This window comes from Onychostruthus taczanowskii, unplaced genomic scaffold (genome assembly GCF_017590055.1).
Source record: "Onychostruthus taczanowskii isolate IOZ18803 unplaced genomic scaffold, ASM1759005v1 scaffold114, whole genome shotgun sequence".
Taxonomy (NCBI): domain Eukaryota; kingdom Metazoa; phylum Chordata; class Aves; order Passeriformes; family Passeridae; genus Onychostruthus; species Onychostruthus taczanowskii.
Window position 1 is genome coordinate 1256998 of NW_024498074.1, and position 13055 is coordinate 1270052.

General features: G+C 48.1%; 1 protein-coding gene across 4 annotated transcripts in view; it reads left to right on the forward strand.

Moving 5' to 3' along the window:
* Positions 1 to 1267: 1267 nt before the first annotated feature.
* BMP2K (BMP2 inducible kinase) overlaps positions 1268 to 13055 on the forward strand; it is a 50603-nt gene continuing 38815 nt past the window's right edge. For all 4 annotated transcript variants that reach the window (XM_041426956.1, XM_041426963.1, XM_041426971.1 and 1 more), the window contains exon 1: positions 1268 to 1631. In XM_041426956.1, coding sequence (XP_041282890.1) covers positions 1487 to 1631 — 145 coding nt within the window. In that variant the 5' untranslated portion in view covers positions 1268 to 1486. The remainder of the gene's footprint in view (positions 1632 to 13055) is intronic.

Below are 13055 nucleotides of genomic sequence, written 5' to 3' on the forward strand. Positions count from 1 at the left end.
AGACAACTCACAACTCCTCCTTTCTGGATGTTAATACAGCTTATAGAAATGTCAGTCAGTCACACTTCCAAAGTCACACTGGCTGCTAGGAAATACAGTATTTTTTACAACACTCCTGCTTAGGCCATCCCACTCACAGAACTCTGCTCCTTTTATCTGCACTGGAAATTCCTTTCTCTCCCAAGGGAAACTGCGAATTAATCTCTGTAAGCTGTTGAAAAACTGACCTGCTGTTACGGAGAGGGCAGCAGCGACCTCAGAAAGGGGACTGCCCATGCCAGCAGCTTATCAGTGCTTTCCACGTGTGACAGGCTGTCCCTTCAGTACAGACACATTGCCATTTTCTTGACTAAGAGTGTGGCAACATGGTTAAGTTGAAAATAATTTGGTTACTGAAACATCACCCCCGAAGATCTGCACTTTGGACCTCTCAGAAGTTTTTACTGAACCAGTGACTGTAAGTGATATCCATCAAAACTTACCTGCTCAGTGGAAAACTACCACAGTCAATGCCAAAAACCCAGCTTCATTCATTCCTGAATGAGAGACTGACAGAGTGTCGTTCACCTGTGTGGGTCTAACTTTTCGGTTTTCATTCGGTAAGGAGAAAAAAACCCCACACAAGTACCACATTTTTATTTGCACGTGGGGGACTCCCATGTGAAATCAACCTGGGCACTGTGAATCAGTGGTGGAAAACTCCCTGGTTTGTTTTGTCCATGTCTATTAGGGAAACTGTACCTGGTCAGAACACTTCAACAGAGGGGAAAATGTACATTTTAAATTTCATTGCTGATGGTTACCTGCCCAGACACTTCATTTCACCCTTTCTTTTCAGTCACCCTCAAACCTGTGCACAGAGTATATGTGGAGACACACCACTGGAATTCATACCCATCATCAACACTTTTCACACCTATTTCCCAGATAAACAGATATTTAGATTAGGTTTGTGAGGGACCTCTGGAGATCATCCAGTCAAACTCGCACAGGAAGCAGCCAGAGAAGGAGATTCCACCACCCCCCTGAGGTTTCCCTTCGAAGCACCCCACAGACCCACGAGGCCGCACACCCCTGGGCCTGCAGCGCCATTTTCACCACCGCGCTCACCGCGTCTCCACACCGCTTTCCTCCCCGCAGACTGCTTCCCGAGGGCACGTCCCGCTCCGGGCTGGGTCGGTAGAGCACGACGGGCGGCGAGAGGCGAGCCCGAGGGCGGATTGAGGGACAGGTTCGCCTCGGGGCCGCGCTCCCCTCAGGGCCGGGCACAGCGCGCGGCGTCCCCTCAGCCGCCCCGGCCGGCCGGAGCTGTGGCTGCTCCTTCCCCCTTCCCCCCGCTCCTCCTCCTTCCTCCTCCTCCTCCCCCTCAGGAGCCGGCGGCGGGCGAGGAGAAGCTAGTGCCGCGGCCGGCATGTGAAGCGGGGCACCCCCTGGCCGCCGCTCTGCCTCCGGTTCCTCCCCGGTGCTTCCTGGGGCTCCGCTCGCCATGAAGAAGTTTTCTCGCATGCCCAAGTCCGAGGGGAGCGGCGGCGGCGGGACGGCGGGCGGCGGCTCCGCGAGCGGCGTGGCCCTGGGCAGGGCGCTGGCGGTGGGGCGGTACCAGGTGACCCCCGAGGAGCCGCTTGCCGAAGGTAAGGACGGGCCGGAGCCGGGCCCTCCCGGCCCCGCCGAGTCGCTCGCCCGCGGGGAGCCGCTGGCGGGGATGGGGCTGTGCCGCTTCGGCCGCTCCCTGGGCCGGGGGCTCCTTGGGGCGCTCGGAGTTGCCCGGTTCGGCGCCTTGGGTGAGTGAGGCGGGGTGAGGTGTCACCGGCGCCTCCGCCAGCCTGCCTGCTTTGCCTCTGCCCCCTGCTGTGAAAGAAAAGCCCCCGAAGGAACGCGACCGAGTGAAATTGCTGGTGTTCCTGGGTGTGAGGCGGCGGATCGGTGTCACGGTCACGAGTGGAGGTGCGGCGCTGGCGGGTTGTGCTGTGGAGCCTCTCCCCTCGCTGCAGGGAGCGCGGCTTCTCGTGGCGAGCTTGCACTTGGTGTCGTGGGACTTCCACTGGCACCGAGGGAAGAGTTGTGTGGGTTTTTGTAGCCGTGGGCTCGGCTGGACTTTGTTATCTGCACTGCTTTACTCGGCGCTGGCGTGGGACACCAGCAGGAGAGCCATTTTTGAGTTTCGCACTGTGTGTGGGAAACAGTGCAGGGTTCGTCTCCCAGAGCTGGTAATTGGTGCGATGTGTAAAGTGTAATTCCCTTCCCAGGTCACCGAGCTTAGGGCTGGTTCTGTACCTTTCATGGCTACTGAGTGTTTACAGCTCACTGCTTGGGGTGTTGTGCGTGAAATAAAACGTCTCTGTGGAGTTCCTCTGTGTGTTGCTTAGGCTGTGTAAGTATATTTATGTGTAACTATACTAGTTAACTTTCACTGATTATGTGCATTTCTTTGTGGAGATTTAAGATGCGGTTTTAACAAGTGCATGAAGATGATATTACTGATTGGAACGGGAACACAGGAGTGGCACTTAGCTTTTCATTACTGTCTAGGAATGATTTTTATGGAAAGGTGGATTTGGTACGCGATGTTTAGAATGCAGTATTTTGTATTTGGGGTGGGAAGGTGGTGTCAGGAATTAGCCAACTGCATACCTGGTTGCCTAAGGTCTGGGTGGCCCTTGCTGGGAACTGCTTCCAAGTCATTGGAAGGAGGTCTGACAGAAAATCAAGTCTTGGCTGGGCTGATGGCAAGACAGAGGCTTTCTTTAAAAAAATAAAGACAGTGGGCCCTTGAACAAATTGAGGTGATATCACAGAAAACGTATGTAGTGGAGAGGAGGGAAATTTTATAGTGCTTTGTTTACTGTTGCACATCATTAAAAGTTTTCTCATAATGTTCTGTGTTTAGAGTCACTGCAGATTATGGGTTTTTTTCCTTTCTGTAGCTGGCAGAAACAAATTGACAGCCCTTGGGGGGGCAGGGGAAGTCCAAATTTTAACATGTGACTGTTGTGTGAATTAACTTCCTACTTTTGAGTCTGAAAGATGTTTTGTACTGCTTTTTTGTTCCTTCAGGTTTTGTTCGGTCTCTTGAGTACGGATGCTTGGGGTGAGGACCGATGAGGGTTGGGGCAGTGCAGATTTGCTGCATGCTGAGCAAAGTCTCCAAGCTACCCCGGTAGGGAGGGAGGACCCGGAGGGGCTGGGGGATGAGGAAAGAGCAGGCGGCACAAGTGCAGGGTTGGGAGGACGGGCCGGGCTCCCCCAGCTCCTCTGGCTGTCCGGGAGCAGCCGGGCCCTCGCAGGGTGTGTGTGTGCTGCAGGTGTGTGCCGGGGCACGGCTCTGTCACTGAGTGTCCGGGTGGCGCTTGGTGCTCCCAGCTGACACCAGGCTTTGTGGATCGGGACAGGGCTTTTTATCCGGGAGTAACTCGCTGACAATCAACCCCTTGCCTCAGCAGCAATTAATTCTAAGAACTGTGTCTTACTGCTGTTACATTAGTCATATTGCTACCTGTAACTAATGCTGAACACTTTACAAATCCCCTGGTTAATAATCTTTCTGTAGGGAGGGCAGAGGAGAAAACTTTTTTTTTTCTCCTGTCCTCTTTGCACAAGGCTTTATTTTTTTTTTTATTTTCTATAACTGAGTTTAACCGAGGCTTGTAAACTTGTCAGGTAGTTCCTATTACTCAGTGCTGATGAAATAGCATTTAAGATGCTAACAGCCATCCAAGTTAGAGCTTGTGTTATGAGGCATTAATGATAGATGCAGTTAATGAATCTGAACATCTTAACAAATCTGTTTGAGAGGAGATGCACAGTGTTCTGTTAGCAGAGGTGTGGTATATTGTCTTTTTATTAGCTGTTAGAATTAATAGCATGATATGTTTGTTTTCTGCAAGCTGTTTAACCCCCACCCTCTTTCCAGCTTTTGCTGTGAGTAGCCTTAGGAAGGCAGCTCCTGGTGCTGTGGAGGATTGAGCTCCGGGGAACTGGAGGACTGAAAAGCTGGGGTTGTAATGACCTGCCTGGGCTGCAGGGCTGGAATCTATCTTTGGGTAGATATCCCATGTTGATGCAGGTGTTGCCCTCCTGATGCTTTTTTCTAGTCTTGGACAAAATGGACTTATTGCAGTGTTCTAAAGGAAGAAGTGTGGAGCATTATAATCCAGTTGTTCTGAATAAAGTATAATGCTATCTGAAGGAAATGCATGTTTTTACTAAAGAAGATGTGATGTTGAAGAGCTGTAGTTGTTGGGCTGTTAGATGTTTTCTTTTGTTCTAAACACCCCTATTCTGTGATCATTTCTTGGCCTCCATAACCTAGTGGTCAGTATGCTGTTGGATGGAGGTATGTGTTTTGACTTTTTATTTCTCAGAGATGGGGCAAAAAGCAGTTAATTTTGTTTAAGGTTCGATGTAGAAAATTAATTCCTGTGTATTTTGAGGGCTAGGTAGAAATATGTGGAATAAGTGACTGATATAGAGTGAAGGCCTTGTCTTTCTTTTTGTTGAAGCAGAGTATTTGCAGTGCAGTTCAGGCTTGGAAAGTGAAATCTAATAAAAATATGGGGAGTTCTCTGTTGAAAGTTACAGGTGGTGCATGGGGAACTGCAGTTACGGAAACTCCAGCATTGAAAAAAACCTTAGGGTTGAGAAATTGCAGCAAACTGGAAGTGGCCAGGTATGAAACATGCTCTAAAATGTATCTCAAATGTCAGCGCAGAACAGTTTGTTGTGAAGAGTGAAAAGGAAAGTTAAAACTAGCAAGTTCTCAAAATGTTTTTGTCTTACACGGGGAGGAGATGGAAAGTTGTGGCTTGATATAGTGATACTGGTTACTTCATTGTTTGCCTTGACTTGGACTTCACAAAGTCTTTTTGCTTAATTACTGCAGTAAAAGTCATTTTTCTGCCTGCTATAAAGGTAGGCATTGGAGGATGCTCATTTGCCTTAGTGTCTTGATTGCTTGGCCGGGTTTGAGATGATGAAGCTGAATAAATAAAGGCTTTGCCAGGTTCTGCATTGTCTTTGTACCAGGAGCAGACCAAAGAGGTTATGGGAAATGTTGTAATTGAGTATATGGGTATGTGTTTAACAAGTGCAGATGAAGCAAGAAAGAGGCAATTACAGCTGTTAAAAATAAGGCCAGAGGACTCTCCAGCTTCCTTCTCCAACTTGACTGGATTGGTTTGGAAGCTGATTTCCATGGGATGGAGAAAGGTGGTCATCATTTACTTTTTGTTTTCGTTGAGAATTGGTGAATGGAGTCGTGGGGCATGTGCTGTTGTATCTTAGCAGAATAAAGCAGTGCTGTGTCGTGTTCTCCCCACAGCAGTTCACGCCCTAGCCAGCCACTGGATTGCTGGGGAGCATGGAGGTGAGATGCCAGGCTCCTTGAAGGAGACGTGGGTAGTTCTGTGTGCCCCTTGCTCTCAGAGGTGCCCAGAGGGGCTGCAAAGCAAAGAGTGAACATGACATGTGACTTTGCTTTGCCCCTGTGTGTGTGGAGAGAAGCTGTGTGGTAGTGGGTACCACTATAAAAATAAAAATATAATATAATATATAAAATATAGTGGGTACCACTATAAAAATAAAACCAGTACCAGTGGTTTATTTCTATCATCCAGGCTGATGAAGTGGTGAGTCCGGGGCTGTGTGGTGCTGAGCCTCTGCTGCTGTGGCTTAGGAGGCCATTGCTTTTCTAAGTGACCATGGAGAGGCAGGGACAAGGCCACTCGAGTGGTGTAAAGTTCATTTGTTAGGTACTTCATTAAGTACTTACAAGTTCAGTAGTTCACGTTTGTGTAACAGAATGTTTGCTTTGTTTAGTACATATGGTGGTTAAAGCAGTTTTCGGTGAAAAGGGGCCTCTCAGTAGGGAAGGTAGCTTGATTCCTTCTGGGTGGTGTGCAGGGAAACAACCAAATTCCCAGGAGGTTCAGTAGCCAGCTGGTCATGAACCCACAGAGGGTCAGGGGCTCTCTCCCCATCTCCCCACTCTGGGGGTCAGCTTGGCTTTCTCCTGGAGAAAACCTTTCAACAGGTCTGGGTTACTGCAGGCCGTGGGTCAGTCAGTGCCATTTTGGGTGAGGCCGGGGGCCAGTCACTGCCATTTTGGGTGAGGCGGTGGGCCAGTCAGTGCCATTTTGGGTGAGGCCGGGGGCCAGTCACTGCCATTTTGGGTGAGGCGGTGGGCCAGTCAGTGCCATTTTGGGTGAGGCCGGGGGCCAGTCACTGCCATTTTGGGTGAGGCGGTGGGCCAGTCAGTGCCATTTTGGGTGAGGCCGGGGGCCAGTCACTGCCATTTTGGGTGAGGCGGTGGGCCAGTCAGTGCCATTTTGGGTGAGGCCGGGGGCCAGTCACTGCCATTTTGGGTGAGGCGGTGGGCCAGTCAGTGCCATTTTGGGTGAGGCCGGGGGCCAGTCACTGCCATTTTGGGTGAGGCGGTGGGCCAGTCAGTGCCATTTTGGGTGAGGCCGGGGGCCAGTCACTGCCATTTTGGGTGAGGCGGTGGGCCAGTCAGTGCCATTTTGGGTGAGGCCGGGGGCCAGTCACTGCCATTTTGGGTGAGGCGGTGGGCCAGTCAGTGCCATTTTGGGTGAGGCCGGGGGCCAGTCACTGCCATTTTGGGTGAGGCGGTGGGCCAGTCAGTGCCATTTTGGGTGAGGCCGGGGGCCAGTCACTGCCATTTTGGGTGAGGCGGTGGGCCAGTCAGTGCCATTTTGGGTGAGGCCGGGGGCCAGTCACTGCCATTTTGGGTGAGGCGGTGGGCCAGTCAGTGCCATTTTGGGTGAGGCCGGGGGCCAGTCACTGCCATTTTGGGTGAGGCGGTGGGCCAGTCAGTGCCATTTTGGGTGAGGCCGGGGGCCAGTCACTGCCATTTTGGGTGAGGCGGTGGGCCAGTCAGTGCCATTTTGGGTGAGGCCGGGGGCCAGTCACTGCCATTTTGGGTGAGGCGGTGGGCCAGTCAGTGCCATTTTGGGTGAGGCCGGGGGCCAGTCACTGCCATTTTGGGTGAGGCCGTGGGCCAGTCAGTGCCATTTTGGCCCAGGGAGGGAGTCAGTGCCATTACAGTGTGGGGCAGGGGAGGAGCAGTGGCTGTCTCACCTATGCCGAGCTCACCCTGTTAGCACAGTTTCCACCTGGTTATTTTGAGCCAGTCAACCATTCCTCTGGTCTCTTACACCAGGGAAAGAATGAGCTGCTTGTGAGTTCTACTGTCATACTTTAATTGTGTGTGGTCTTTGCAAGTACTTGATAACTCTTCTGATTTGGTTTGCCTCTTACATTGGTGCTGTTGTAGTTGAGGCCTAAGAAAAATGTAACCTTAATTGAGAGATCCAGGTTCTGTTTTGTGAGCTCTCTTGCATTTGTAGGTAGTCATGCTATTTAAGTTCTTTCAAACTGCTTTTGAAATTTGTGTAGTCTTGAATGTTCTGTTGTGGTTTTTGCTTTTTCTACCTTAGGTCTCAGCAATAGCAGGTCAGTTTGTAATCCAAATAAACAAACTTTGTGTTGTGCATATGATTCTCTTGGCCTTTGTTTACCCCCCACCTCAATTAACCTTTTATACCATCATTTTTGATCCTCAGAGCAAGGGATTGTGAGGATTTGCAGCTCCAGCAGCTTCTGTAAATTTGGAAGCAGGATTCTGTATAGCTAACACTGCTTCATCTCCTCTCAAGGTGGGGCTTGTTTGTTGTTCTTTGTTCTGGAGAGGTAAATAAAGAGCGATGCCATTGTAATGGATCTATGAACTTTAGTGCTTCCAAGTGTTTCCACGAGGTGTGGCCCCAGTTGTTAACTCTGGGAGAGCTTCTTTCTCTGGCAGGTGTTATGAATGTACCTGGTGCGGGGTTACTTGTGCTGGGGTGTGCTAGTGTTCTCCTGTGAGCCAAGGTGATGTGTGCAGTACTGGTCTTGGTTAATTTGGTTATTGCATGTGACTTGCTGCTCTGTGGAAGCTGCTGTTTTATGTTCAGTTGTAATCTAGTTCAGTTGTTTAGGTGGATTATGAGCTGGAAGGCTGTCTGGAAAGCTGACTTGTGGCATTTGAGTTGGTTTGGTCATGTCCATTTTTTTCCAGAGTGAAACATTTCTGTTTGCACATGACTGTAAAGGTCAAGCCTGTTATTCTGTCTCAAACAGTTTTGCTTTGCTAATAATGGAGCAGCAGATACGGTTTGTTCCAGTTCAAGATATAAGGGAGAAAAAGCAGAGTGAGCACTTGAAACTGACTTTTGTTTTGGCTGAAAGCATAATACAATGCACGTGAAGCGCTTCTGCACGCCCCAAAATAGTCACAGCTGCCTTGCATCAAGTGTATCTGCAGACTGGCAGGTGCTGAGATCCTAGAGCAGCTTTTGATTTCTGGGTGGTGAAAGATGGGGAGCCTGTGTTGTGGTGTGTGGGGATTTTCTTGGGGCTTCCCGAGCCTCATGAAGGCAGCTCACGTGGTGAAAAAAGAGCCTCGTTTGGCTGGCACAGCATGGAGCTGTGCTCAGTGTAACGAGCAGGCAAACCAAAAGCAGTTTGGGCATTTGGCTGTGATCCTTGTCTTACACCGATATTGAGGTGAATGTCTGCTTTCATGTACCATAGTGCACAGAATGAAGTTCTCTCATTTGAGCAGTCACACATGCGGTGTGCTGACCGCTGTGGTGGCACTTGAGCAGAACAGTTGCTCTTGCTGTGCTCTTCAGAGCTGCTGTGTGCCTCTGGGACACGGGTGGAGAAACTAGCAGGTTGGGAAACATCTGTAGGCCGACAAAGGCATCTGTTGTACAGCCGGGGCCAAGTTCAGCTCCTAGGACACGCGGTCTAATGCTCTTTGATTATCCAGTTGTTAGTCCTTGCATGCCCTGCGGACACTCCTTCCTGCACCGTGTGTGTATGGAGCGCCTCTGTTAACTGCACGCAGTTATGGTCTTTTTTGAGGATGCTATCCCTGCAATACATCCTCAATGTATCCCTTTAATACATTAATCTTTACAAATGCTCTACAACCGAGTAATTATTAAACATTTAAATGCCAACTTCTGCTTTTAAATAACAGTAATAGTGTGACACAAACTTAGCAAAATAGGAAATTAGAATATAAGAATTATGATAGATCCTTTAGTCACATTGCTATGAAAAACTTACTACCATTTAAATTATAAAAATAATGACAACTTTAAAGACATTTTCCTCTAGATGAAATTCTTATTTTTCTTCCATTATTAATAATTAGAGGCTTTTGCTATGTAAAATATTCTTTCTTGTTAAAGTCAAAAGCACATATCACTAACTCAAAGAAAACGGAAGACATGGCTCTTTTTAAATTTTTGGTTCATGATGCTCTCCCTGCCACCATTCGTGCTCCCTCTTTATTTCAGATGATACAGTGATCTCAAAATATAGGGTATACTGAATTCATAGGCTTATAGAGAGAGTAAGTCATATGAGGAGTGGCTGAGGAAACTGGAGAAAAGGAGCTTCAGGGGAGCCCTTATTGCTCTCTACAGCTACCTGAAAGGAGGCTGTAACACGGAAAGGTTTGGCTTCTTCTCCCAGGCAACCAGTGGTAATGACAAGATATCCCTTTTTGTGTGGCCAGCAGCAGTTAAGTGAAGAGGAAGTACTTGGGAATCTAGTAATTCCCAGCTAAGTTTCCAGGCCAGTAGTGGCTGAGAGTCAGATGGTTACAGGAGAAGGAACTTCATTTGTAGCAGTGTCATGTAAATGTCACACAAATACTCAAGGCATCTTTCCTTTGCCAAATTTTGAGGAAAAACAGATGTGCCAATGTGTGTGCCATCTACTTGCCTTTTTCCTTGCAGTTGCATTTTGATAAAGAATGCTAATGTTACAGTATTTATAAGGGGAGGGGTATGTGTGCAGATGTGCTGCAGGAGAAAGCTCTTGGACACCCTCACAGGATAAGGCAGCATGGGAGAATGGAGGTTAGCTGTGTCTGAGGAGGACATGGAGAAGCTTTTAAAGAGGCTGTGTAGGATCTTCAAGTTTTTTTTGGTGTGTTTTACAGGCTAAACTGAATTTTTTTCAAAATGAAATCTCGGTGTCTGGCATCTCATCATGTAAAAGAAAAATGGATAAAAGCAGTAGAACTCCTCTTCAGACACAGGCTAACTGGGAGCCAGTAGTTGTGGGAAGAGGCTATGTGTTTCTGGGGGCTGCTGTCAGTGTGGGAGCAGAGCTGTCAGTCAGTAACCCGTATGTCACCACGGGGAGGGGTTCCTGCGGTGGTTCTGTGCGGGGAGAGCAGAAGTTAACACCAGGGATGGGCTCAGTGTCTAGGGAGCAGCGCAGTCACTGGCACGCTTGGCCTTGGCAGCAGGGAAGAACGAGCATGTCGTGTTGCATAAGCGTGTTAAGGGAGTGAGCTCAGCTGCCTTTCCAGCTGTAGAAGTTTGTGGGCTCTGTAAAAGTGCACAGATGCTCTTTGATGGCTGTCTCACTTGCAGCTGAATAGGTGTCACCTCTGGTTCAGAGGGGAGGTGTTGGAGGTGCTCAGTTAGGTTGTGCCGCTTGTCTCTGGCATTGCTTGGGTTTACAGTGTTTTGTTTGTCTTCATTCTCCTAATTCCTTAACCTTGTGCTATATTTTGCTTGCTGCAGCTATTTTTTGCCTCTGTAATGTTCCAGCTAAGCAGGCTGCCGCAGTTGAAGGAATTGGTCGGTGTTTGTAAGCTGAGCTGTGTTAACTGACACTATGAATGCTCCGTGCCTGCCAGAGGGCAGCGTGAGGGTTGGGTGGCTGCTTGGGGACTAACCCAGGGCGCAGGCAGGGTCAGTCACTCGCCTCATTGTAACTTGGTTGCGTCAGATGCCTCCTTTTCCTGGGAAACTGTTAGATTTGCAGGCATCTGTTATGAAATGGAAGCTTTTCCTCATTTGTGTTCATGGGCTTACTTTAAACCGTGAGTGTGCTGGTGAACAGCTGCTTCCTGATGTGTTTGGGGTATGTGCCTGTTAGTGATGCCTGGGGCTGGCAGTCTGAGGGTGGTTAGCAGGTCACTTCATCTCGGCTCGGTTGTTGCGCTGCGGCAGAGATGGCTTGTCCTGCCTGTGCTCCTCCAGAGGATGGACACGTGTGGCAATCCTGAAGCCCCTGCTCTCCTCCGAGGAGAGTCTGTGTGTCTCTGCATCACTGTCTGGCTGCTGCCGAGAAAGGAGCATCAGTTCCTCTGCTCCCGCTTCCCTGGTTGTCTTGGGAATGGATTTCAGTCTCCTTCAGTGTTTGTCTCCTGGTTGAGGAGGTAGGAACCTTTCCTCTCCACATTTGCATGTTCTTTGCTCACGCTTGTCTAAGTTGGTTACTTTTTTCTGGTTCCAGTGGGATGTCTTGGATATGGGTGGGTTCATCTGTGAAACTGGGCCTCTGAACAGAGGAGGCAGGGTGGAGGAAAGTAGGAAAGTAGAAAAGTGAAGGTTGCCAACTGGAAATAAAAAAACTCCAGCTTTGATCCTAGGTGACTGTCATAGTGGAGTAAGGAGTGCTGATTTTGGTTTGGTAGCAGAAAACGTGCTGCTCTGTCCTTGAGCATCACGTGTTAAAGCCCTCTTGTGTAGTGGAACTGAAAATTGGCAGACTTGGGAGTGTTCTCCCTGTAAAGGTAGAAGAGTCTTCCCTTAGTCTTGCTGATCATTAGGTCTGCTTTGCTTCTGAGGCCAGTGGTGAAAGTACTGAAGAACTGATTATAGAGTCTCAGGTGAGGGTGAACATCTCTGAGCAGTCTGTATCTTGCTCTTCAAAGAGGTATCAAAGCTGGTATTGCTGCAAAGAGCATCACATGGCTCTTGGAGAGCCATTACTCCACAGAGGGAGAAACCAGGATGAAGGGATTTGCCCTGAGTCATGTGAGTCTGTGCAAGAGATACAGGTAGAGTTTGGAACGTCCTGGCTCTGTGATGGCTTCTTCCTCATCCCTTCTGTAACATGCTGTGCCTTAATTGCCACATGCAATTAAGATCCTAAGATAGGAATTCTGATGTTACAGGGCTTGAGGAGATTTTATTCAGTCATGCCTATGTTTGGCTTCCTTCCAAACTTGCATGTTATTTGAATGGGTGGATTTGTTCCTGTGGTGCCTATAAACTTCAATAGGCAAGTCTCTACCAGTCATGTGCCAAAACACAGGGATGGTCCAATTCCTGGTTTGTTTCAGTTCTGTTGAACTGACTCATATTTTAAAATTTGTTACTCTGGCTGTGATTTTTATCTGTGCATCTTGTCTTTCAGTAGCAGTTGTAATGAGTAATTGTTGCAGCGTTTTGCTTCTTCTGGAACAAAAAATAGCTTTGGAAGTGAGTGATTAATATGACACTTGCCTATGTTCTTTTGCAATTCCTGCAGGTTGAAAAACTGAATGTGCTTTTATTTAGAGAAATTGTTGCTGAACAAGTTTTTTCTTGTTCTGGATGATGAACTTGCATATAGCTATGAGAGTGGTGCAGAGCAAATAGATCATTAAAGAATGTAAGGCACTAAATTCTACTCTGCTGACGTGTATGTATAAGAACCTGACCTGAATACAATGTGTGTTCATGAGACTAGAACAGGAAGAGTGAATGAAATTTAGTGTGTCAGCAGTAGACATGGGATCAATTCTGGTTTGTGTGATGTGCAGGAAAATTAATTGTTTGGAGAAAAACAAATGAATTAATGGCTTTCTTTGAGACTTGCTGTTGTGTTTCTGTAGAGCTCCGTAGCACAGTCTGCATCTATAGAGTTGAGACCCTATTTAGGTGAATTATCACTTGACTTTTACATGATGAGAACTTGTGTAAGCGCAAATGAACTTGCCGTGAGTTTAGGTGAATTATCACTTGACTTTTACATCATGAGAACTTGTGTAAGCAACAGGAGTATTTGATCCCAGAAGGAGCTATCCAGAGTTATCTTAGGCAATCTGATGAGAACTTGTGTAAGCAACAGGAGGAGTATTTGATCCCAGAAGGAGCTATCCAGAGTTATCTTAGGCAATCTGAAGATGGAAAAGCAAATTTATATTGTTTTGGCAACTCAGAAGGAAGTAGTTTGCTGCATTTTATTTGGCCTAGTCTTGT